Source organism: Gavialis gangeticus, unplaced genomic scaffold (genome assembly GCF_001723915.1).
Source record: "Gavialis gangeticus isolate Ggan-Ray unplaced genomic scaffold, GavGan_comp1, whole genome shotgun sequence".
In the NCBI taxonomy this organism is placed as follows: Eukaryota; Metazoa; Chordata; order Crocodylia; family Gavialidae; genus Gavialis; species Gavialis gangeticus.
The window spans coordinates 79494067-79518790 of NW_017729033.1; the positions used below are offsets into that span (position 1 = coordinate 79494067).

Consider the following 24724-nt stretch of genomic DNA (forward strand, 5'->3'; position numbering starts at 1 on the left):
GCCCTTTCCCTCCCACAGACTTATCAGCTGGACACTGCTCTCTAAGCTGCTGGGCTGCATATTGGCTATCAAATTGGTATCAGCCGATATGGCTGGTTTTAGCCATTGGTATCGGCTAAAAAATCTTCAACAGTGCACCCCCAGTGAAGACTTAAACTTCTCTGACTCTATTCAGTTAAGCAACTATCAAATCATTCTTGGCTCTCACAGACAACAAAACAAGGAGAAACAGGCTAAGTCTAGGAATTTTCTTTCCTTTACATGTGCAGGGATTTTCTTGTCCTGCACATAGTATCCTCCAGGACATACCGAATCTCTTCAAACATTTATTTAAAAATCCAAGTTAGGCATATTTATGATTCAACAAGAGTAACTAGAAAAAAGTTAGTATTAATACAAGACAGGTGTGGGATAGAGAGGTATCCCAATAATTTAAGAGGCTAACTAGGGGCCATGCTGTTTTTGACTTGCTGCTTAGAAACAGGGAAGAATTGGTGGGGAATGTAGAAAAGTGGAAGGTAACTCAGGGAGCAGCAACTACAAAATGAATGAGTTCAGGGGAAGGCAGGCAGGCAGAAGCGTAAGGACCCTGGACTACAGAAAAGCAGATAGACTCGCTCAGGGAAACGATGGACAGGATCCCCTGGGAGGCTGTTCTTAGTGGTGGCAAACAGAACAGGGAGCAATGATCTCAAATTGCAGCAAGGAAAGTTAGGTTAAATATTAGGAAAAAAACCTGTCTCACATGGAAGATAGTAAAGCATTGGAACAGGTTACCCCAAAACCCCAAATCATATACTAAAGAGAGTCAGCCTTTTTTAAAGAAACATCTCTGAAGCTAAGTCTCCAAAGACAAAGCACTGGCTTTTAGCATACGACGTGCCAAGAGCAACTATCATTGCAAGTTGCTACAACCGTCTCTCTTCCATCAAAAAGAGAACAAGCAGGACTAACAGGGACCCAGTTACATACTTTATATTTGTTTTTAACCTTCTGTTAACATTACGCCCAACGTACGCTAGCTTTTTATAATATAAAACAAACATTTTCAAGTAAATGAAGTCACTGAGATGACATAACCCCTTAATATCATAAATAGGCTGATAAACACATCCATTAACTATGCTGGGTATATAAAGAGGAACTATGGCATTAAACATCTGCAGAATGATTAACTGGAAACACTATCTTAATGATGCTTAGAATCATCCATTTTAACAGGATCATTACAAATAGAAAAAGTTAAGAAGCAATGAGCTAGGGAGACTCCAATTATACAGATGCAAGATACTAATCCTACGCAAGTTAACAGGACAAATTATGTTTAAAACAAGAAACACTTAAATTCATAGGCTCCTTTGGGTCAAGCAGACTTCTTATAACATGTACACACAATAATCAAAAGTTTCAACCAAGAACACAACAGCAAATTCAAAGAGATTACTTTTTGAAAAATTTACCTCAGATTGTACGTGCTGGATCACAACAGTTAGTGCTTCAAACTTCCGGTTACTGCAGGCCAGGAGTTTCTTCAGTTGCAGGATAATTCCACTTTGGTTCTCACATTTTGCTTTGTATTGTCCCAACTCATGTGTTTTTATTTCATATGAATGCGCATCTGGAGAGGTTTGGGTTTGTATGCACGAACTTTTAGGAGTCCTCTGCTTGCCCTTGTCAACTGGAAGTGAAAGATATATGCATACAATTAATATTTATTCAGTGCTGAATAAAGAAAGAAAGAAGAGAGTAGAAAAAAATTAAGAATATTTTCTTACGTCATTCTAATTGGGTTCAAATATTTATTTTAATAGTATTATAGTCTTGTGGGTTAGAAATTGTACTTGGTGCAGCATTCTAGTACAATTTCCAAAGACAATTAAATTTGTCAGCTTAAATTCATTATTCTGAGTTTACAGTTTTTCATTACGCAGCATTTTAGAAAGCTGCTCATACCACTGTTTGAATCTGATCTTGAGAGAACCTAAATGTTTCTTTGACAACAAGTTTCTTGCAACATGAAAGTTTGCCTAATTTTCATATACTATGTGCCCATCCATTCTTTTTAGGTTTGCAAAAGGGTTTTACATTTACTAAATGTTAATGAAGCTAGCAAATTGTAATTTATATTTAATCCATTGCTTTCTTGATTTTCCACTATGAGAGTTCCACAATTATAAGTCTGTATTTGGGCTTTATCAGCCAAATATTGAAGAATGTCTCTCAGCACCACTAGCTTTAGTCACAAATTAAGCACTTACTAAACCTATCAAAAATGTAAATACACTGCAAGCACTGCCCTCCCCCACCCATTATACATTGTTCGATGACTACCTAGTTTATTTTTACATTCTTTGGTTATGTTGCAACCTCAAACACATAGAAGCACTTCTCAGACATGCAATGTCAGAAAACAGAATCAATTTACTTATTAGTACTCAATTCTTAAAACTCCAAGTATGCTAGCTTTCTTTATACTGCAGCTAAAGAAAACAATGGTGCAAATAAAGCCAGACTCCTTTTGATCACAGGGTGTGAGCAAATCCTGTAGCCACCAAAACCTGACGCAAGATACAAAAACAACAAGGTAGTTTAATGAGAGATCAAGGTGAAGATTTCAGCATCTGACTTAACAAGATTCCTTCACAACAAAAGTTGAAAAACAACATAAAGTTAAGTACTTTTTGAAACCATAATAGCAATGCTTAGTAGAAGGAAAATAGCATTACTTCCAAAAAGACCAAAATTAGTAAATAAAAATCAACATGTTGTTAATTCTTTCAAAAGCCTTTCAATTAAGTGAGGGGAGACACTGGGATGCATCTGGTACATCGATCTTTTCCTATACCAACACTTCTTCTTTCAGTAATAACCAAGAACTAGTATGTTGCCAATATCAGTACTTCAGCCACTGCATTAATCAAATTTCAGTGGCTTAGCAGTTTCTCAAATGTTTGAGAATAGAATCCTAATGCAGGAAAAATAGCTCATTTGTCTGGTGAGATCCAACTCATTCTACCATATACATCTTCCAAACATGCAACCCACCCTAAAAGGGCTTTTGGCTCCTATTTCAACTTTCACTTCAGGAAATGCTAATGTGTTTTGATGCTTTTCTTGGTTACTTCACTGCACATGAAAACATGCAAGAATGCTGTGACCATTAGAGGAATATTTACACTGTAAAAAAGAAGCAGTCTCTGATTTGGGTGAAAACAGTAGCCAAGGCAAAAGAAAGACTGCTGCTGAACTTGAGCTGCTAATTTTAAATTAAAAGCATCAAATTGCCTTATTGAGTTAAAATTACTCTATGAACAAGTTAGTCACGTTTTCTTCTTTTAAAGTGAAAATACTCACTTTGAATTAACGCTATAATTCAACTGAGCAGTGCACACTTCCAAGAAATTGTTTCAGGTTCTCAGTAAACTCAGGCACCCTACATATTGTTCAGATCATATCAGAAGCTTCTTTACAGGCATAATAAAACAATGTGCATTAAAAAAAAATTAAAATAGACAAGAACAATTTGAAAAAAGTCTTTTCCTAGCTATGGTGAGATGCATCTGGAGATAAAAATCACAAGCCCTGTTGTGCCTGTTTATGACCTTCATTCCTCACTCACATTTAAACAAAAGCATTAAAATGAAGAGCCAAATAAGTAAAAGCCACGCGTATCATAGCTCCTGTTGAGAAAAGTCTACAGTAATAACATCAAAAGTTGAAAAGGGCTTTAGGTACCAAAATATGGATCAAAATCTTCCCACCTAGCCTATCTTGACATCTGTGCTGCTCTTAGATGAGCAAAAACCCCCAAATCTTTTCCCTTTAATGATGTCCAAGAAACCCTTTTCCTGTGTGCCTTATGCAACACATCCTTATAAAATACCCTCCAGTCCATTTATAATTCCATATATATACTGCCATTGAATTCAATTTCTAAAGAACACACACACCAGACCATTCTAAGTGCAGCAGGCCAAGTAATCAGATTACTTCCCCAAACTATATGTTGCAAGATGAGCTTTGTGCCATACACAAAAAAACATACTTTTTTTTATTAAACTATACCACTCTGGTGACTGCATCTTGATAGGAGCTCTGAACACCTGTATCTTGAACAAAAGTATAATTTCATGAGCTTGCAGCTGACCCTCAGTCAAGAACTTTGCCCTGGACTCAGAGATCTGCCTTATGCTCCTTTAATACAACAACCCCAGCTGAAGGCTGAACACAAGTCTGAATCCCAGATCATTCCTTTGTAAAGAAGTTTCAAGTGAGGACTCGAAGCTTGACCAATCTGATGCGTCCTATAGGAGAAAGGGGGAACACCACCACCCAATACTACCAGTTATTATTATTATGAGCTATTTTTCTATAAGGATGCATTTCAACTACTAGCTACATTTAAATATACAGAAAGGTCACTGAGAGGAGCATTAGAATTAGTTACATTTGTGCGCAGATCCAGATGGGGTGCAAATAGCCAGGTACTTTAAGTCCCTGAAGCAAGTAAGAACTTTTCCCTCTGCCCTCAGCAGTACTTCCCCAGCTGTCAGATTGCCCCTTTTCTTGTCTGCTGCTGTCACTGTCCCTGGCTGACACAGGTGTTGAGGTTGCTCCAGAGCTGCTTCGTGCTACTCTAACCAGGTTGCACAGAAAGCCAGGCTCAGTCAGGAACAGAGACAGTGGCAGACAGGTTTCCCCTCCCTGCCCTGTCCATAGCTACCTCCTCCTTCCCCAGGTGTTCCCTACCAGCTTGACAGCAGATGCAGTGAAAAGAACATATCTGCCACTACTATTGTCCTCCTGCACAGCCATTCCCTGAAACCCTGGATGAATACGAGTAGCAATGGCCAGGACAACAGCGCTGGCAGGCAGGTCTCCCCTTTCTCCACCTAGAGGCACCAAATAGAGAGGGGAGGGAAAGTACTGCTAAGCACACAGAAAAGGGAAGGGGAGCCAAGAGCAGGCAGCAAGATACTTACCTGGTTTCAGAGACTTAAAAAAAACAAGTTCCCTGCTCCTGCTGCCACAGCATGATCTACCCACCCCACTGGGAGCAGAAGGTATAGCCTTCCCTATAGTACCGGTCTTCTTTTCAAAAATCCTAGATCTGCCTATACTTACGTTCCTTGTCAAGTTTTACTAAACCGCATCTGAATAGGTTGGACTATGCTGCTCTAATGAAACACCACCTGAGCTTCTATACTACTGTTCTGAGCTCAGTTACTGGCTATCAATTGAAATTCTGCCCAGTAGGTAACTACACTTAACTGCCCAAGCTTTAACCAACTAAGAACTCCTACCATCCTAACTTGGAAGTGTAGAGCTAGACTAGAACCCCTCCGAGTTGCCCATGTGACCTCATTAGTGTATAGTAATGACATTAAAAATTGCTTTTGTTAAGCAAAGATGGCAAAGTTGTAATTTCTAAAAACATACTCCAGACAGGCTAAAACTAATTGAAGAAACCGTCTAACCTTCCCTTTCCAAATTTTGGGTAGCTTTAAGTTATAAGTCTTACCCCAAGTTGCCTGCTGTTCATATTCCTCAACCAAACCATTAACTTCCAGAGCTGTCTGAAGGCTTCTAACTTTAGTGTCCAAACATTTTTCAACATCCTTAAGTCCTTGCTCAGGATCCTCTTGGTTAGCAAATTCAAGGATGTTTAAAGTCTTCTGACTCTTCTCCATTTTCTGGAAAAAATGATCTACACTTGTCGAGTTAGTGTCATTGATTGAAGAAGTGAGCACCAAGTCAGCCTGGGCACTTAACCGAAATTCTATTTCTTTCCTCTCTCTCTGGATCTCCTCAAGCATAGTTTTTATTTCCAACTGACTGGATTTAATCCTTGCTTTCAGATCCTCTTCCATTTGTGGCTGGCTCTGTATTGGTTCCTCTTCCATCTGTGCAACTGTATTGGTTTTAATTTCCTTTTGAGGTATTTCCATGCCTTTTAAAATTCTTTTTGGCTAGTTTTCACTGCTTCTTGGTTAACTTGAATTTCTGCTAACATAGCTGCTAGACTTTCCATCTCCACTTAAGAAACAACCACAGACCTCTTCTTGTTGGTATTAATCCTCAGTGGCAACAGCCATCACTGCCTCCAAGCAGCCAGGAACATTTTCACTTGAATGGGAAAGGTAGTCTCCAGTATAGTACCCTACTTAAGTTTACAGTCAGTACACTTGAATGTAGATACTAAATAAAGGACGAGCACATATTACTGTACAGAGCCTTCATAAATGGCTCAAACCCACAATTCAGCTGGAGTATTAGTCAGTCTAACAAGCTGCTCAATTTTGCCACACCCAAACCTATTAAATCCTTTGCCAACATCCCACATAAAATAGCATGTCACCTGAAGTTATTCCCATGTGTCGGTCAAAAGAATGTACAGCCATTGGTGTTGGCAGGAATTTTGCTTTTTTTGCAATACAAGATGCAGTCCACTGATCCTGAATAACCCTCCCTCCAACAAAAGGGCTTAAAATGAACATTATGCTGCCTACAAGGCTTTGATATCATCCCCCCCCCCCAACTTACCTAATGACCCCAATCCCATGGTAAATTAACTGGCTCTGCAGGCACTCTTTCTAGTGATGCAGATACTAATGAATAAATCCCTGAGTGCACTTGCAATACACACCATAGTTATAACCAGAACTGCCTTCAAGAACACTGAGGCCCCCTCTATACATTACAGGTATCATGCAATTAACTGGTTAATTTCACAATTACGCTTAGACCAGCTACTCATGCAAAGCAGGTATCACACAACAAAAAGCTCTAACCAGTTACAGAAGTTAGACCACGGAAATTCATACTAACTTTATAGCTTGTTGCTATCAAGTTTAATTTGCATGTGTAGCAGGGTCTCCTATGTAGCACTCTTCAGCTAAGAGGGCTGTCAACTGCAGGAGCACATTATGTCCAGCATGAAACCCCCACACCCTTTGGATAGAGGCAGCTGCAATCCCCAAGACTTGGGGAATACGTGAAACCCCTGGCTCACGTGGAGCTCTCAGTCCCAGCTACACATGGGACCCAGAGTCCCACAGCTAGCTAGGCTCCGAGTCCCGGCTCTGTGGGTCCCTGAGGCTGAGAGCCTCCCAGCTTTGGGTGCCTGCCTCTTGCTGATGTAGGGGGAGCCCAGGATCAGGCTCCCCCTATACCAGCTATAGGGCACAGCTGGATCTAATGTGTGATCCTACAATTCCGCATTCCATACGTATGTAGCATGGCAGGAGGCACAATTGTGTGGATTGCTCGTTAGATCCAATTGTGCCTTTACCTGCATGGGGAGAGGAAGCCTTAGTAAACATGAAATGGAAAAAATCTTTACAGCTGAGGCAGAACAGCAGACTAAGTCAGGAAACCTTAGATAAGTTAGACCTGGCTAGAGATTTTCCTTCAAACAGCCCTATCAACCCAGCATCTTTGCATATTAACTTGGCTTTTATAAAGATTTTTTTTCATGCTGCAGACATATTTGCAAACAGATTTATGATAGACTATGAGCCATGTGATTACTGCATAGAGCTTTGATTAATCACCAGATGTTATCTTTGAAAACTAGTAAAATAATAGTTCAGAGTAATAAATTGATTTACATACAACTCTCCTTTTGAAGGCTATTAAATATTGACACTTCAATTAACATACTAAATAGTTGGAGTGATAATTCAGGGTAGCCCAAAACTTGCAGCTGAGGACAGAGGAGTAAGAGGGCACAGGCGGCATTATACCACCATTTCTGCCCTCAGGATTCCAGGCTACTTTAGGGCCAAAGGCAGCTATTGAAGTTGCTTAGATCAGTGTTTCTCAACCTGTGGGTCACAAGAATATATGAACGGGTTGCAAAGAAGCGTTAAAAATGGATCAACATAATTTAAAGATGGATTCTCCTTTAAAAGAGAAAAACGTGGGAAACCGTGGCTTCTCCCTTGCAGGCTGGAACTTTGCCAGCCTGCAAGGGGCTGTTTGGGGCCCCCAGGGCCCCACACACCCAACCCCTGTCCCACACACTGAGAGGCTGCGGGGCAACAAGTCAGGAGTGAGGGGCACTGGGTCAGGACTGGCCAGCAATGCTCACAAATGGATTCTGGTACTGGTACTACAACAACAACAGATTGAGAACCACTCGTTTAGATAGCATGGGATAGGTAGCAGCCCATCTAGGACTGTCTCTTCCTGGACAACGCTACTAAGAATGCCTGTAGCATTCTGCAGCCAGATGCTGGTCTTCCACCAGGGCTTTGGATGATGCATATCCTGAGCAGTATCTTCATTGTAAGACTTTTCCTGCAGATAGACTGATACCTTCTGTAGTCCTTATAATGCTGCCACACATTAATACTATGAGCCATTCGAAGGGAAAGATTTTTCATCTTTGGCTTTAATAAAAAAATTCTGCATCAAGGTTAGGCATTATTTTTCCAGCGCAAAGCCAGCCATAATTACATAGGAATGCCTGAGATAGCAATGGAGATTCTCTCAATCCACATTTCATGGGTAGCATACCCACACATTTTAAGTTTCAAGACACTGAGACGGCCTGAAAACGCAGTTCTGTCTTGAAGCTCGTCTGTGCCAAAAAAAGCCTCTGCCAGTATAGCTACATTGGCAGAGCCTCCTAGCGGAGACACTATTTATGCTGAAGTAGTAATTTTTCTGCTAGCTTCACTATGCCACATTTCTCCAAAGGATGTGGCAAAAAACATGTCATAGCTACATCCAAATCAGGAATTTCCTGGCTTAGTTCTGGTGGCTCAGGGTTGTAGTTTTTATAGTCCTTCCTTGAGGCTATAAAACTCTTCCAGATTCACATGTACAGAACCCAACAGACACCTCATCACTAAAGGCCAGCACACAAAGCTATGGCAGTTACTTGGAATTTAAACACAAAAGGACACCTATTATATATAAGCATGTTAATATTTCTGAAACCACCAAGTGTATACCACCATCAAATCAGTAGACTCACAGCCAAAAATAACACAACTCAGCAAGCCAGTAATCCAAAAGAGATACTCCACCCCATTCAAACCTTCACTGCACTCTTAACCCTTCCTCAAAACATTAATGAACCAATGCTCCAAGAGTCAGCCTAGAGCCAAAGACCTTGGAAAAAAAAAAAAAAAAGAGGTTGTCAGCACCACCCTCCTTTTTTATATTGATCGGTTGCTAAATAAGATCTATTGACATGGCATCACTCTGGCAGGATGAAGCCATTTTATTGGGTTGTTGAGTTTAAAAAAAAAAAGTTAGTTGTGTCGTTGGATGACACTTAGGCATACTCTACTACTACTCTTATTGCCCAACGCCCTTCTTCCCAGATTTACCCAAAACAGTTAGAATAATAGACGAGTATGGTTGAAAGAGAACTCCAGAGGTTATTTAGTCTAAACTTCTGACTGAGGCAGGTTCAATCCTCCCCAAACCATCCTATACACATCGATAATCTAAATTCTTTGTAAAACTATGGATCATTAAAACTATGTTCAATTCATTTCCATTTTGTTGCAGTGTCATCTGAAATACTCTTAGTGCTAGTATTTTGAATTTAAAGCCCTTCTGCACAAACTCCACATAAGAAATGCACACATGAAAACAGTTTTCAGCTCTACACCAGTCCCTGGATTGTTTGTTCATGATCTCATTAGTAAGTCACTTACAAAAATCTGATGTTATAAGATAATTCAGCTTCTACTACAATTAAGAGAAAAAGCACACTCCAGGTTCCAACCCAGAAGCATCTCAAAGTTTGCCTACTTAAAGATATTTTATTTTTTTGACATAAGTATTTAGGGCTAATAAACTACCTTCACTTCCGCTGATATTTATTTCTAACAAATTAAAGATGTGCACAAAGAGAAAAGAAAGTTCTTTAACCATGCAAGCGTATCACCAAGGTTATCATCACAATCACTATGAGACTGAATTTTGGTCTGGCAAAATTTTGAAATTACCAAAAATAAACCTACTAAAGAACTGAAAAAGGAATAGTCGCTCGTGTGGAATTAAAATATTACTCCTTTTACTGTAAGCTTCAAAGCAAAGCCAACAGACATTTTGGATTAAACACATAAAAATATTTAATTTAATACACAGCATCTCTGTTTCCTCCCCTGTAAAATGAAGATAATATTACTGGCCTCGCTAGTAAGATGCTTTAAGACAGGGGTTGGCAACATTTTTGGGCAGAAAGCCAAAAACACCTGCAACCTAAACTTGTAAGATGTTGGCGTGGCAGGAGCAGACAGTGGGGAAGCCACAAGGGGCCTGATCCTTGTTGCGGCAGCACAGCCCTGGCTTGTTCCCTACCATCTGCCCCAAGATGTGCATGCCAAGCAAAATGCCTGTCTGCGCCATGCTCTGGCACCCATGCTGGGGGTTATCTACCCCCACTTTAAGAACTACTACCAATTAGCAGAACAGACCTGAGGAGGACAAAAGAGCATCTGAACAAAATCACCACTGAAAAATTAAAGGAGAAAAATATATGCAGATGAACTAGGCCTTTAAGTATCTCATGCTTTTGTCCTCATCTCTCTCTAGGGAGTTTTAGGACCATGTATTATAGGTGAAACTGGTAGTCAAAAGACACCAACTGCCCAGGAGTAGAAACTGGCAGCCATTTGAGGGGGTAGGTGAGGGGAAGACAATACTAGGAGCCCAGGAAGGGTCTAATCTAACTTTAACTTAGCTTATGGATATCTACCAGTTTATGGTGTGGGTGTGTCCTAAATTTCTAAATGCATTTGGAAAATAGTACAAACTGGAGGTCTACTTTTTTATTATTAGTCTGAAGAGTAATTATGCTGCAAACTTTTGCTCCATGCTTTTTATCTGCTTCTTCTATAAGTAACTTGTAGCAGAAGACAGTGCTGCATGACTAGTTTGACAGGTCTGATGGCAGCATCTTTTTTTCACATCTACTTTCAAAAGCTGCATCTGAATCCATCTCCAAATATAGCAGAATAGTATACAAACAAAGTTAAACGCTATCAACCCTATAAAATAGGTGAGGAGTCTCTCTCATTTAAAGTGCATCTAACAACGTACACATTTATGAGCACTAAAGCAGTAGGTACTGCAGTCATTTTTATCTCATAACTCTGCAATGACAAGTTGCATGACAAGATACAGCATTTGGCGAGAAAGGTTCAAAATATTTCTCCTCATCTATCTTGATAAACAGCTCTAAAAAAAGCTGATTTGAAGATGCCTACACAATAGAGGATCTATGTGAAAAGCAGCTACAGAAAGAACCTGGGCATTTACTTCCAAAGACTACAATAAAATCCCATACATTATTCAAAGATACTATCCTAGCCCCTTGACTGCCTCAAATTAATTTTAAAACACATTTGCAGTTTTAACATAGCATACCTTGGAGATTAACAATACTGAGAATGGTGTAGATAATAATTATTTTAAGGTAACAACTGAAACAAGCTGTTGAAGAATGGCATCTCTGGAAGGGTTGGGAATCTAGATGTTTGGAAGGGAGAAGAGTTAAGCTAGGTTTTCCCTGTGCCTGGGCATGAAAGTTTTATTTCAGAAACTATTTCCCTAAAAACAGGCAACCAAAAACCTGGCATTCAACAAGCAGCCATATAAATCTGCACAGAACTATGTTTGAAAGGAAAAATGATCTTGTGACAAGATGACACCAACTGTATTCAGCTTCAGGTTCAGAAGAAGTAGACCGAGTTCCTGACTGGCAGCTTTCCTGTTTGGCCAAGTCATTTAATATCTGGCTCATAATACTGCTACTACAAACTGAACTAATATTTACTTCCACTTTATGATTGTAGGACAAAGGCTCCTACAGTACCTATGTACACTGTTTACTGCAGGTATATTTACAAAAACAAATACCTTATCTGCAGAAGCTTTGTTGCTGCTTTCCTTGGTCCTGTCTTTGATCAAGCAACCATAGGAGCAATGGGGAAATCTGATTTGAACTGCATTTAATGTACTTCAAATATCTTTAAGCCCATTTAATGTTTTAATAGTATGTTTGACACAAGCCTTGCAACACACTGCACATTTGGGAATGCTTCAAACAGTCTATAACACTTGTTGGGTTGGTGTTAGAGTCTTTGAAGCAGAGCACTTTAAAACCCTTCACTGTCTCTGTTCCAGTGCCAATTACCAGGTAGTATTAGACTAAATTAATTCCATTAATATTTGCATGACAACTACATATGTGTTGTATTATACAGCTACATACTGTTCCACTATCAACATGGCATATATTCTTGTGCTCTTCTCACATTGCTGAAAGTTCCTTAGGGCAGCAAGATATTCAGGCCGGTAGGATATCAATAACTGCATGAGTTGCATTCTCTGGGTACTGGCTGGCTTGTTGACAGTATTAAAACTATTAAAGGCAAAGCCAGGGTGCAGTGTCTCCCATTTCCCATATATTTACCTGTCCAGTCACTAGCAGAGATGCTTGCATGCATCTGTCTGGCAACTGAAGTCCAACACACACTATTCCATCAGATTAGTTACTAGATAAAGTCTAAATCTTTCCCCACTTGGGGCATTTTGAAGGCACTTACCAGGACTGTAACAAATCTCATTCTGTATTGCCTGAATATCTTATCCAGCATGATTTGCAAGTAGGATTTGCAAGTGAGAAGTTTTGGTCGCTGACTTGATTTGGTGGAGATTTGGCCTGATTCAGCAGCTGAATCTCCAAATACAAGTAGAATCAGGAGCCCCTTTAATCTGTCTGGATCAAGTCAGAACCCTCTGACTAAATGCAGAGATTCGGACAGACACAGCTTTAAATGTTTTTTTTTCTACATACTTCAAGGTACCAGGCAGCTCATGAATGCTGAGATGCTGGGACGGATGGAGCATCCCACGGGAGGTGGGGGGAAGGTGGTGTCCCCAGCACACTCAGCAGCGGACCCAGAAGTGGATCGGAAGGACTTCCGGTCCACTTCTGGATCCGCCAGGGAGCACATGGGGGACCCCCCTTCCCCTGCCCCCCCAGCTCAGTGACTGGTGCCTCCTGGCTGAGAGGGCACCCAGGGTCCCCCTGGGGCTGACCACCAAGCTGGGGGAGGTGTGTGTGTGTGTGGGGGGGTGCCCCGTGTGCTTGGCAGCTGACCCAGAAGTGGACCAGAAGTGCTTCTGGTCCACTTGCAGTTCTGCTGCCAACCTCCCTCCCCCACACACACACTCTGCAAAATGCTCCATCCGCCCCATCATCTCAGTGTTCATGAGCCATGCCTGGTACTTTGAGGTATGTAGAAAAACCAGTTAAAGCTGCGTCTATGGCCAAACAGCCGATTCTCCGAATCAGCACTGAATCTTCAGTTTCGGATTCAGCCGAATTGAATCAGGACAGTGATCCAAATCAACAAATCGAATCACTGTCCCCAATTCAGGCTGAATTCAAATCCAAAAATTGAACACTGCCTGTTTCATACACCCCTATTTGCAAGCTCTTTTTCCTCCATTATGCTCACAGGAAATAATACTGTTTCTGTGTTAATAATTAAATCATAAAAAAATCTCCATACTGCATAATTATTTGCAGTTCGACTAGTAAATGCTCTTCTGCATCCTATTCAAGCTAAAAACCCAAATGCAATAGTTTTTACAGGTTATATTATACTTATTTGGCATCTCTACAAACAAGTAACTCTAGCTTTAAGGATGGTTAAACTAAAGCTGAGTGGTAAATCACTTTGCAATAGTGAGTGACAGAGTAGGAATAAACTAGGAATAAAAATTACTTTCAGACTCCCACTTTTACATCTTTAACTTTTGGACATTCTGCATGTTAAGGCAGGACACAGTCCAATAATCTGTACTCAGTCTGTACTATACTAGACTTCTCTCCAATATGTCTAGTCTTGGCTAGCAAATGTAGTTTTACCAGTGAACATAAATTGCTTTTCCCTGCTGTCTCTAGTATTCATACAGATAGAAGCTTTAGGTAAGCAGTGCTGGCTTCTGGCATTTTACCACAATGCAGTCTAACCCTATCACTGCTATCATCATTGGTAAGAACAATAGCAAAGAAACGAAGAAATTGGGTCTTAAAATGAGTCTGTATTTATCTGCTCCAGTTTGCTACTGAATTTTAACAAATGCTCTTTATAAATAATACTTTATAAATACTTAAAGGAGTGCCCCGATTGGGATCTTGAGGGTGTAACTAATGCACATGATAATTACCCAAATAGGCTGGTAGTTAAGACAAATAACAGGTCTAAACCTGCTTGGAATGTGTCTGGATTTCAGTACTTGTGTCTGTGGCAAATTGTTTACTCTATTTACTACAAATCCCTCTCACAAAAGGCCATAACTAGCATTTACTACATAACCTAAAACAACTTCAAGTACTATATTAGACTACCCAATAATTCATTCAAGATATGTAATCCCTAAAACTGAAGTGTATTTCCATCAAACCAATAAATTCTTAGCACTATTCAAATAAATAACCAAGGTACAGAGTCATCAACTAGATATACTAGTTTAAATAAATTTGCCCTGTTTCTACAGGATTGCATTGCAGAACAGTATGAGGAAATGTTTACTCAGATTTTTTGTTTGTTTAAGTGCCAGAACTGGCCTGCTTAGCTGTTCTGAAGGTAGATATAAATCTAACAGTTACTGAACCATAAATTAATACAGTACCACTGGTGTTTAAAGTGGGGGAGGAAAACAGAAAATTAATTTATTGCCGAGTTCCGGGTTTACCTGACTTGAGTCTACATGCATTGAAAAAGTTTGACTACATGTACATCTAGGGTTGTTTCAAACAAAAATATTTTATGTCGTTTAACACTTACTTGGGAGAAAATAACAAGTGCCTTTTTTTTTTCTACAGTATCAGTTAGGCTGTGATGCATGGACACCTGCTGTTCATGAAGATGCTTGTCCTACCATTGTGGCCATCTGTTGATTTTCAACAGGGGGTATGAACATATACTTGTGAGACTTGGCTAAGGTTTAAGGTGGCTTAGTTTAAGCTGCCTACACCTGAGCCAAAAGCAGTGCTTGCAGGCATTCTCCACTTGCCAGGAGCAGCACAGGCAGTCACAGACAATTATTTCAGGGAAGAGGGGTTGGAAGGATGGCAGGGATGGGAAGAGAAAAAAGGGGACTGTTTAGTTTTGTGGGGAAGAAATAACCTAGCCAAAGTTCAAGGGATAAAACAGCACAGCCCCAGTGCTATGGCGAGTGGCTGGGTTTTCCCTGGGGCTGTGCTGTGAACAAATGCAAGCATCACAAGGTTGGGTTAACCCCTGCTAGACGGATGAACTAGCCTTAGATCAGCCACATCATTTTAGGGTAACCTAAGCCCTACAAAATGGTTGCATGCTGGCCCATTTAGGTTAGGGCAATCCAAGTGTAACACTTGTACATAAACAGCATAAAAAATTCCAATAAAATAACTATTTTATGGCTGTAGCTCCGAGACCTTTAGTAATACACCGGAGTTCACACTGCTAAGCAAGGACAATATTTCCAAATGACTGAAGAGAAGCAAAACCTCTTGTTCATAACTTCACTCATTGATACATTGATAAGAGCAGTAACAAAGAAAAACTAGTTTGGTGGCTCTGTAATGGGCGTGTGCTGCATAAAACTCAAGCTGCAGTTATGTTCAGGATAAAAACATAAGAGCTACCATACTGGGTCAGATCAATGGCTCATCTAGCGCAGTATCCTGTCTCCAAGAGTGGCAGAAGTGAACGCTAGAAGGAGCACAAACTGGATAGATTCTAGAGTAGTGGGTCTCAACCTTTTTTGAACCAGGACCCATTTGTAAACATAGATGACCAGTCCCAACCCAGTGGCCCCCAACCCCACTGTGTGTGTGGGGGGGGGGTGGTTCTATACAGGGCTCCAAACCATCCCTTGCAAGCTGGAACTCTGCCAGCCTGCAAGGAAAAAGTCACTGGTTTCCCACAATTTTCTCGTTTAAGAGGAGAATCCATTTTTAAAAAAGTTTATTCGTGACTCTTGTATATTCTTGTGACCCACTTTTTGGTTGGACCCACAGGTTGAGACTCACTCATCTAGAGTGACCTATTCCCTCTCCATTACCAGGTATCCACTGCTATTGGCTTACAAATCCCAGAAGAAAAATCTCCAACTGTTCTACTCAACAGGTGTTTATAGATCTTTCTTCCATGAATTTATCTAGTCCCTTTCTGAACCGGGATATGCCATCTGCCGCAACCATCTCCATGTTGCATAAAGAAGTACTTTTCTTAGTTTTAAACCCGATTTCAGCAGGTGCCCCCTAGTTCTGGTATCCTGGGACTTGGTGAACAACAGTTTCCTGTTTACTTGGTCCACATCCTTCATGACCTCTATCTCATCTTCCCTCAGCCTTCTCCTTTCCAGACTGAAGAGTCTTGACTTTTTCAGTTTTTCTTGGTACAGCAACAGCTCCATACACCTGATCATTTGGCTGCCTTTCTCTGTACCTTTTCCAGTTGTACTACATTTTCAAATCTACTACTTTTTGTTACGAGGAGACCAGAACTAAAGACAATAGCTAGGACATGGACACACCATAGATTCGTATAATGGCATGATGATGTTCTCCATTTAGTCTTGTACTCCCTTTTTAATGATGCCAAATATTTTATGGGCTTTTTATAATTGCTGTTACACAAATTGATCTGATGCTTTTAAAGAACTATTTAACAATGACTTCAAGGTCTCTTTCCTGAGTCCTAACAGCCAGTTCAGAACCCAGTATTGTGTACATATAGTTGAGGTTATGTTCCCCCAGGTACATTACCTTGTTCTTGTTGACATTAAAAAGTTTATTTGCCTTTTTTTTTTTAAACCACTCCCTTAGCTTAGAGGGATCTTTCTGCAGCTTCTCTTCATTAGCTTGAGATTTGATTATTGAGAATAATTTGATTTCATCTGCAAACTTGGAGATCTTACTGTACACCCTTATTTCCACATCATTTATGAAAACGTTGGACAGTTGGGGCCAGTACAGATCCCTGCAGGTCCCTACTTTCAATCTCCCTCCATCCTGAAAAGTGATCGTGCAGCCCTACTCTTTGCTTCTGATCCTTTAACCAGATCTCAGTCCACAAAAGAACCTTCCATCCGATTCCACGGTAATTCGGTTGTTTAAAAAGCCTTTAGTGAGAAACCTTACAAAAAGCTTTTTGACAGTCCAAATACAACATCAACTGGATTCCCCCTTATCTACATGCTTGTTAACACCCTCAAAGAACTCCAGCAGACTTTTGAGATAGGATTTCCCTTTACTAAAGCTATGCTGACACTTCCCCAGCAGATTTTTTTTTAAAATAGATTCTACCAACATGCTAGAGATGTGAGACTCAGTGATCTGCAGTTCCTAGGACCACCTCTGGAGCCCTTTTTGAAGACAGGTTTACAACAACTGCACTATCACCAACAGTTATACAACTTCACCTTTGAGTTTCTTCAGAACTTCTGAGTGGATGCCATCCAGTACTGGTTACTTTATTAATATTAATGTATGTAAATAAGTACAAGACAAAGGTATGGCTTACAGCATCCACAAAGCAATTCCACAGAAGGCCTAAATATCAGCAGATGCCAGTTTTTAACTAAAGATACAGAAAACATAAGGCTTTACACTAAGATAATGCATAATAAATGAAGTATTAAAAATGAACTTGTGACAAAACAAAGGAATGTTTACCACTGGATCATGAAGTCAGTGGGCAAAAACCTTAGTTAAGAGTGTTAAAGCTACTCAATGGTATCTTGCCCCCTTTCAGAACCCACACTGAAAATTAGGAGAGGCATTATGCCAAACTCCACATTCTGGAAGACCACAAGGCACTGCAGAGCCATCCTACCTGTGCATTAAAAGTGTTGTCATTTTATTGACATTTCTCTTTTTGGGAGAAATAGAAAGTTAATTGTAGGAGCCAGGCAGTTATGTAGGCCTGCAGTCAAGATGCTACCTGGGGTGAAGAATTCCTATGCAAGTTCTATGCAATTCCTGCTCTTCATTAATTTTGCTATAGCTGAGTAGGGTTTAGGGCCATGATCTACAATGTTTGTGGTGTGTAACTGCTAACTGGGTCAGGTAAATTTAAAAAAGTCTACATTCCAAAATTTGTTTCATTACATGTTTCATTTCATATTGTTACAGAAATTATAGAAGACAGTGGAGGCAACTCATTTTTCTTGCTGCAACTATCTACCTGCAATATATAGGTCCCCATCCACTTCCAAAGGCAGGTTAAAAACTATCACTTCTTACTGCCTGGTGCCCTCTACTGCTACACAAAAATCATCTCAGGCAGCTACTCACTGAAGGTCACACACTTCCAAACTATACACTGCATTGAGCCCTACACCTTTCCTGGAGGCTATAAATGAGAGTGAAAGTAGAAAAGACACCCCTAGTCATAGCCTGGTCCCTTTTCCTTTCAGCATGCACTCTATGCCAGTGTGTGACTCAAGATATTGGGCATGATGGACATACCATCTGATCAAGTAAATGTCAGTTCTTATTCATAGATTGTAGAGTCAGAAGGAACCACAAAAGGATCATCATGTCCGACTCCCTGCCCCGGCAGGAAAGAGGACAGAGGTCAGATGACCCCAGCCAGGTGACTATCAAGCCTCCTCTTGAAGACCTCCAAGTTAGGTGATAGCACCACCTCTCTTGGAAGCCCATGCCAGATTATGGCCACCCTTACTGTAAAAAAAATGTCTTCCTAATGTCTAACCTAAATCTACTCCCCACTAGTTCGCACCCATTATTCCTAGTTACTGCTAGGGGTGCACTGGTAAGTAGCACATCTCCAATTCCCTGTTGTCCTCCCTTGATAAACTTATAGGTGGCTACAAGGTCTCCCCTCAGACATCTCCTGTGAAGGCTGAAAAGATCCAGATGCCTCAACCTCCCCTCGTAGGGTCTTTCACAGAGGCCACTAATCATGCGAGTGGCCCTCCTTTGAACCCTCTCCAGATTCTCCGTGTCCCTCCTGAAGTGCAGTGCCCAAAACTGGACACAGTACTCCAACTGCAGCCTAAGCAATGCTGCATAGAGGAGGAGCATCACTTCCCTTGATCTGTTGGTTATGCATCTGATAATGCACAACAAGGTGCGATTGGCCTTCTTGGTGGCTGTGTTACACTGCCGGCTCATGTTCACCTTGGAGTCAACTATGACTCCAAGATCCCTCTCAGCCTCCAACCTGCTGAGGAGGTCATCCCCCAGCCTATAGGTGTTATGGGGATTCCTCCTCCCTAGGTGGAGTACCTTACATTTATCTTTGTTGAACTGCATCCTATTTTGTTCCACCCACTGATCCAACCTGTCCAGGTTGGCCTGTATCTGCTTCCTTCCCTTCCGTGTGTTAACTTTGCCCCATAACTTGATATCATCTGCGAACTTGGAGAGGGTGCTCCCCACACCCACATCCAAATTGCTGATGAAGATATTAGATAAAACCAGTCCAAGGACTGAACCCTGCAGGACCCCACTGCCCACCTCCTTCCAGGCCAAGAACAACCTGTCCACCACCAGTCTCTGGGTGTGGTCCTTAAGCCAATTGGCCACCTATCTGACTTTGCAAGCATCCACTCCGCAGCCTGCTAGCTTCCCTGTGAGGATAGGATGCAAAACTGTGTCGAAGGCCATCCTAAAATACAGGTAGATGACATCAGCCTCTGCTCCTGTGTCAAGGCAGTGTGTGACCTGGTCATAAAAGGCTCTAAGGTTGGTCAGGCAGGATCTACCTGTGATGAACCTGTGCTGGTTTCCTTTCAGCATCATTTCCCCTGCTGGGCCTTCATAAATGTGCTCTTTGATAATTTTTTCCAGTATTTACCCGGCTCATCCCTTCTCCCCTTCTTAAAAATGGGCACCACATTGGCCCTTTTCCAGTCCTCAGGGACTTGGCCGGAACACCATGAGTACTCAAACAGCTGTGCCAGCAGCTCAGCTATGACACTGGCCAATTCCTTTAGCACCCGTGGGTGGAAGTCATCTGGGCCAGTTGACTTGTACCCATCCAGCCCTACCAAGTGCTCTTTAATTAAGTCAGCACTAACCTTTGGCAGTCTGGTGCCTTTTGGACATCTGTCTGTGTTCAAGGTGGGGGAATTGTTTTGGTCAGTACTTAGGAATACTGAAGCAAAGAACTTACTGAAGAGCTCCACCTTTTTCCCTACATCAACCACCAACTGTCCTGATTTGTCCTGCAGGGGCCCTATGTTACTCTGTGTCTTCCTTTTGTTCGCTGTGTATCTGTAGAAGGACTTTTTATTGTTCTTAATTGTTATGTTCCCTGTGTCAACCTGGTCACACCTCTGGCAAGTCATATTCTTCCTGCACCTACTTACCTCCCCAACTTCCATATAATTTAGTCAGATGCCAATACCTACATGGGGAGGGTGGGGGAAAAAAGAGGTAGGAAGAGAAATTCAGACCCTCTCCTTATAATGGCAAAGCCTCTGTGGATCTAGGTTCTAGCAAATGATGGGAGAATGAAGAAGGGTTGAAGTGTATTTGAAAAATATATGGAACCCCAAGATTCAGAGCATTAGGGTCACTTGTCTGAAAAATTAAGCCTTTTGTTGAACAGAATATTTAATATTGCTCTTCCAAAGGAGTAGGTAGTGCCACATACCAGCTCTGATAAAAGGTCAAACAACGAGACCCTTTAAGACCTAATCAGAGGCATGGTTCCATTTTTCCAATCATGTACACAAATACTATCTTGTCAGAACTTATCACCCAAGCTGCTTTTGGGGCATGGTCTCCCTGATTGAAATTTTTGGTTCAAATGGCCCCAAATCTATACACTAATTCCATTCTGCACCCCTAAGGGCTTTGTTGCAAGTTGCACTTTGGGCTGGTCAAATGGTGATCGGCATTAGTGCTAGCTCAAGTTTTGAGCAGTCGCACCTTAAGGTTAAAAAACTTCTCTGGCTGCCCCTCACCAGCATAGCTGTGACTTGCCACTAGAGGGCTGATTGATCAGAAGCTCAACTAGGAGCTAGAGCTGTGAATTACCATTAAAGGTCTGATAAGTAGAGATCCTGGTTTTCCCCAATAAAAAGTTGCCAATTCTCTGATTAAATCCCCCAAATCTGTGATTAAAATGAAACGCCACTACATATTGATCCACGTGTCAACTGAACACAAGGTTTTATTGATATATTTACAATTTCAAAGCAATTTGGAAGCCTACCAATACCTCAATCACTAGAATAAAATAAATTCTAAATACCCATAAATTTTTGTATTTGATTTTGGATTTATCATCATGGAAAAATCAGAGCTCCCCCTGCCCCCTTAGCTCACAGAATGGAGGTCCAGCCCATTCACTCTCCCCCCAGGCCCCCCCCCAACAGCCCTCCTGGTCCTGCCACTGCCCCTCACTCACTCCCCCCACAACTCCCCCCAGGGCAGCTGCCAAGGCTATGGGGCTAGGAAGCCCAGGTCTGCAGGCCCCTGCAACAGCACCCTAGCCCCAGCTGCTGCCTGTAGGGGGTGGTGGTTGCTGCAGCATAGCAGCACTGAGCCCAGCTGCCCCTTCTCCATGGATGGCACAGCTGGAGCAGAGCCTGTGGTCAGGTGGGTGCAGGCTATCTGCTGCGGACTTGGGCAGGGGGAGGGGCTGACTCCCCACTACTGCACACACACTGGGTGGGGCAGGGGGGACTCATGCCCCCCACATCTGTGCATAAGGTGGGGGTGGGTGCAGGCTGTCCACTGTGCGCCCAGGCTTCCCGCCCTGCTGCCCTCCCTCCAGGGCCACTGCAGCCCAGTGGGTGGGACCCAGCACAGCAGGACAGAGTGAGGCCGGGCAGGGAAGCTCTTTGCTTCTGTGAGCTCTGTATTGCCCTGGTGATGTGCTCTCTGCCTGCCCTGCAGCAGCAAGGGCACAACCCCACACCATCACCCGCACTGCTGTTATGTGGGGAGGGGTGCATTGCCAGGGCAGTACAGAGCTGGCAATGGCAAGGAGCTTCCCCGCCCAGTCCCACTCTGTCCTGGGTCCCCACCCACTGGGCTGCAGAGGCCCCAGGGGGAGGGGCAGCAGGGTGAGGAGCCCGTGCCCATAGTGGGCAGCACACTGCCACCTCATGCCCAGATCTGGGGGGCATGGGTCCTCCCTGCTGCCCCAGGTGTGCACACAGCAGTGGGGAGCCAAGCCTGCCCCGCAGAAGCCCCTGAAGGATAAAACTAGTAGTAAAACGAGAAAGAAAGAAATGAAGAGGAAATAAACTAGAGGTCTCAGGTTTAATAAATTTAGATTGGGATTTGGGTGTGGAGAGTGCTGATCTCTATTCCTGGGGTGGCTGGGAGGTGGGAGCAACGAGGGACAGCAGGTATGGGGGAGTTACTGCCCCTGCTCCAGGAAGAAAGCCCCAGCTCATAGGGACCTGATCTGGCCCCCTACGTTGTTCTCCCCACCCCTCCTAGACTCCACTCCCAAACCCAACTGTGCCTTGCAACCCGGCTAGCTGATGTGTGTTCTGGCATGAAGGCTGCACGTGTGTTCTGGTTTGCACAGGGTTGCACCCCTGAGACTGGGAAGGTTACACCTCTGGGAGTGGGAGGGGGAGTTAGCTTAATGACAGAACACATGCTCCGAGATAAACCTGCTCTGAAGTGGCATAACTTTAAGTCACTTAAAGTGTGCTTAAAACTAATTTCAGATGTTAATTTGGGGATAATCCAGGAGTTAAGAGATCTGTTGCTCTTTCACACATGCAGTATGTGAAAGAGCACACTTGTTTTATGAGACAGCTATAAGTCTATGTACAGAGCTCAATATTTTTATACTATTTTTAATGCTTTCCCAAAAGGTGCCATTCATTAACAGAGGTAAGTTTTAACTGAAACCATTCTGAGTATGATCACAGATATGACTTGATCCCCTAGGTATAAGTAAAGCATAGATGGAATCTGAGCTTTAACATATGTCAGGGAGAAAAAAGCTTTATCTTGTGAATTCCTTGTTCAAAATTATCACAAATTTGGAAGGCAAATCCTGTCTCGCTGTGCCACTAAGAAAATCAAATTCAGGGCAAACCTGAGTAACCATGTGGATTTCACAGCATTTACCGAAATTAACCATTAGGAAGGAGAACCATTTTTGCTTAAACTACAGTGGCATACCACAGCACTAAAATTGTGGGTGGGTTAGGAAAGTTCACAACTGCCTTAATTTTGAGATATTTAATTAAATGATTGCACAACACATTGAGAAAAGCAGTTCTCCCAACAGAGCCAGCAGTTGCCTAGCTAAATTTATAGAGGATTCAATCAGTCTGACCATGGATCCAAGCTCATCTGAAAATGCTCAAACCTTTTCATGGTAAGAGTGTTTAAGGAAAAAAGGTTTCGCAAAGGCTGCTGTCTCTCATCCAAGACAGTGCTACTCTGTTCTAGTTTCATGATTATAGTAGTACCTGCGCAACATTAAAGTGTACCAACATATTTCTTAAAACTGTATCCCAAGTTATTTAAGCAGGTCAAAAGTTTAGTTGAGCTACTGCATTGTTGTAAATAAAGGGGACACAAACAATACTACAACCAAAGTTTGCCACTGCCTTTGGACTTCATGTTTAAGATTACTTACATATTAGCCTAGTGTTAAACATTACGTGGAACATTACAGCTGCCTTTCAGGTAGCTTATAACAAATGAATAACTTCTCGGTTTGCATTTTCTCTTACACTAAGCTAAACCTTTACTTGCTTGGTTTCAGTTTAAATACATATTTGAACTGTGAGTAAATAGTTTCCCTCATCTCTATTATATGAAAGAAACATTAAAACAGTCATATGGCTATTTATCAGTCTAGGAATTAAGGGACAATTTCAAGTATGGTCTGTCAACTGTTTAGCCATTCAATTTGCAATCCATTTCCAAGCCCATCCTTCACCCAACTACTTGGAGATACAAGCACACAGTAACTGCATTGTGCATTTAAAAACTATGATAATTGAATAAGTTTCTAAAACTGCTTCTTACAGAAAGCATTCTTCCAGGTAATCATACCAATCTCTGGTAAAGAAAATAAAATAACAACATGTTTCTTCAAACACAGTACCCTAACAGCAGCGTTCAAGTGGCTGTAGGCTAGAAAAAGTCATTTGAATTAATTCAGTCTTCCATGCTGATCTAATGAAATTGTGCAGTAGGAAAGGAAGATGTCACTGTTCAGTAAGTATACATTTACTAAAAATACCATCTTCTGGAAATCCACACGCCAGTTGTAGAATGGGGTCATTGAAGCTTCCTATAAAAAAATCCCCAGAAGCTTACCACAGTTACGGACAAGCACCATTTTGTAGCTAAAGAATTATTTTTGTATTTCCTGTTATGATACAATAAATGCATTCTCCTCTGCAGTAAGCAGTTCTCCCCTGGGGTTATCCTCAGAACATTCCATGAGCATTACTTCAAAACACAGCCTGCCGAATGCTGTTTAATAGTGACATAATAGATCCCTCTGAAACACCTTGGTCAATTCAGACAAAGGAGTGCCCAATCTCATATTCTGCCATGATAAATGCATCTTTTCTCCTTTCTCTTTCCCAATATGCACTCTACTTTCAACATTTATCTTTCAGTTTCAGTCTCTAATTGGCAGGTAGTCTCCAGTGTAGAGACTGCTCACTTGAATTCTGTTACCCCACTAACACACGCACCTCCTTTCCAACTCTGTTTGATCAGACTGGGGCC

General features: G+C 41.8%; 1 protein-coding gene across 4 annotated transcripts in view; it reads right to left on the bottom strand.

Moving 5' to 3' along the window:
* Window positions 1–24724, bottom strand: part of MTUS1 (microtubule associated tumor suppressor 1) — a 212743-nt gene that overhangs the window by 50049 nt on the left and 137970 nt on the right. For all 4 annotated transcript variants that reach the window (XM_019526124.1, XM_019526123.1, XM_019526126.1 and 1 more), the window contains one exon: window positions 1461–1678. In XM_019526124.1, the coding sequence (XP_019381669.1) occupies window positions 1461–1678 (218 nt within the window). The remainder of the gene's footprint in view (window positions 1–1460; window positions 1679–24724) is intronic.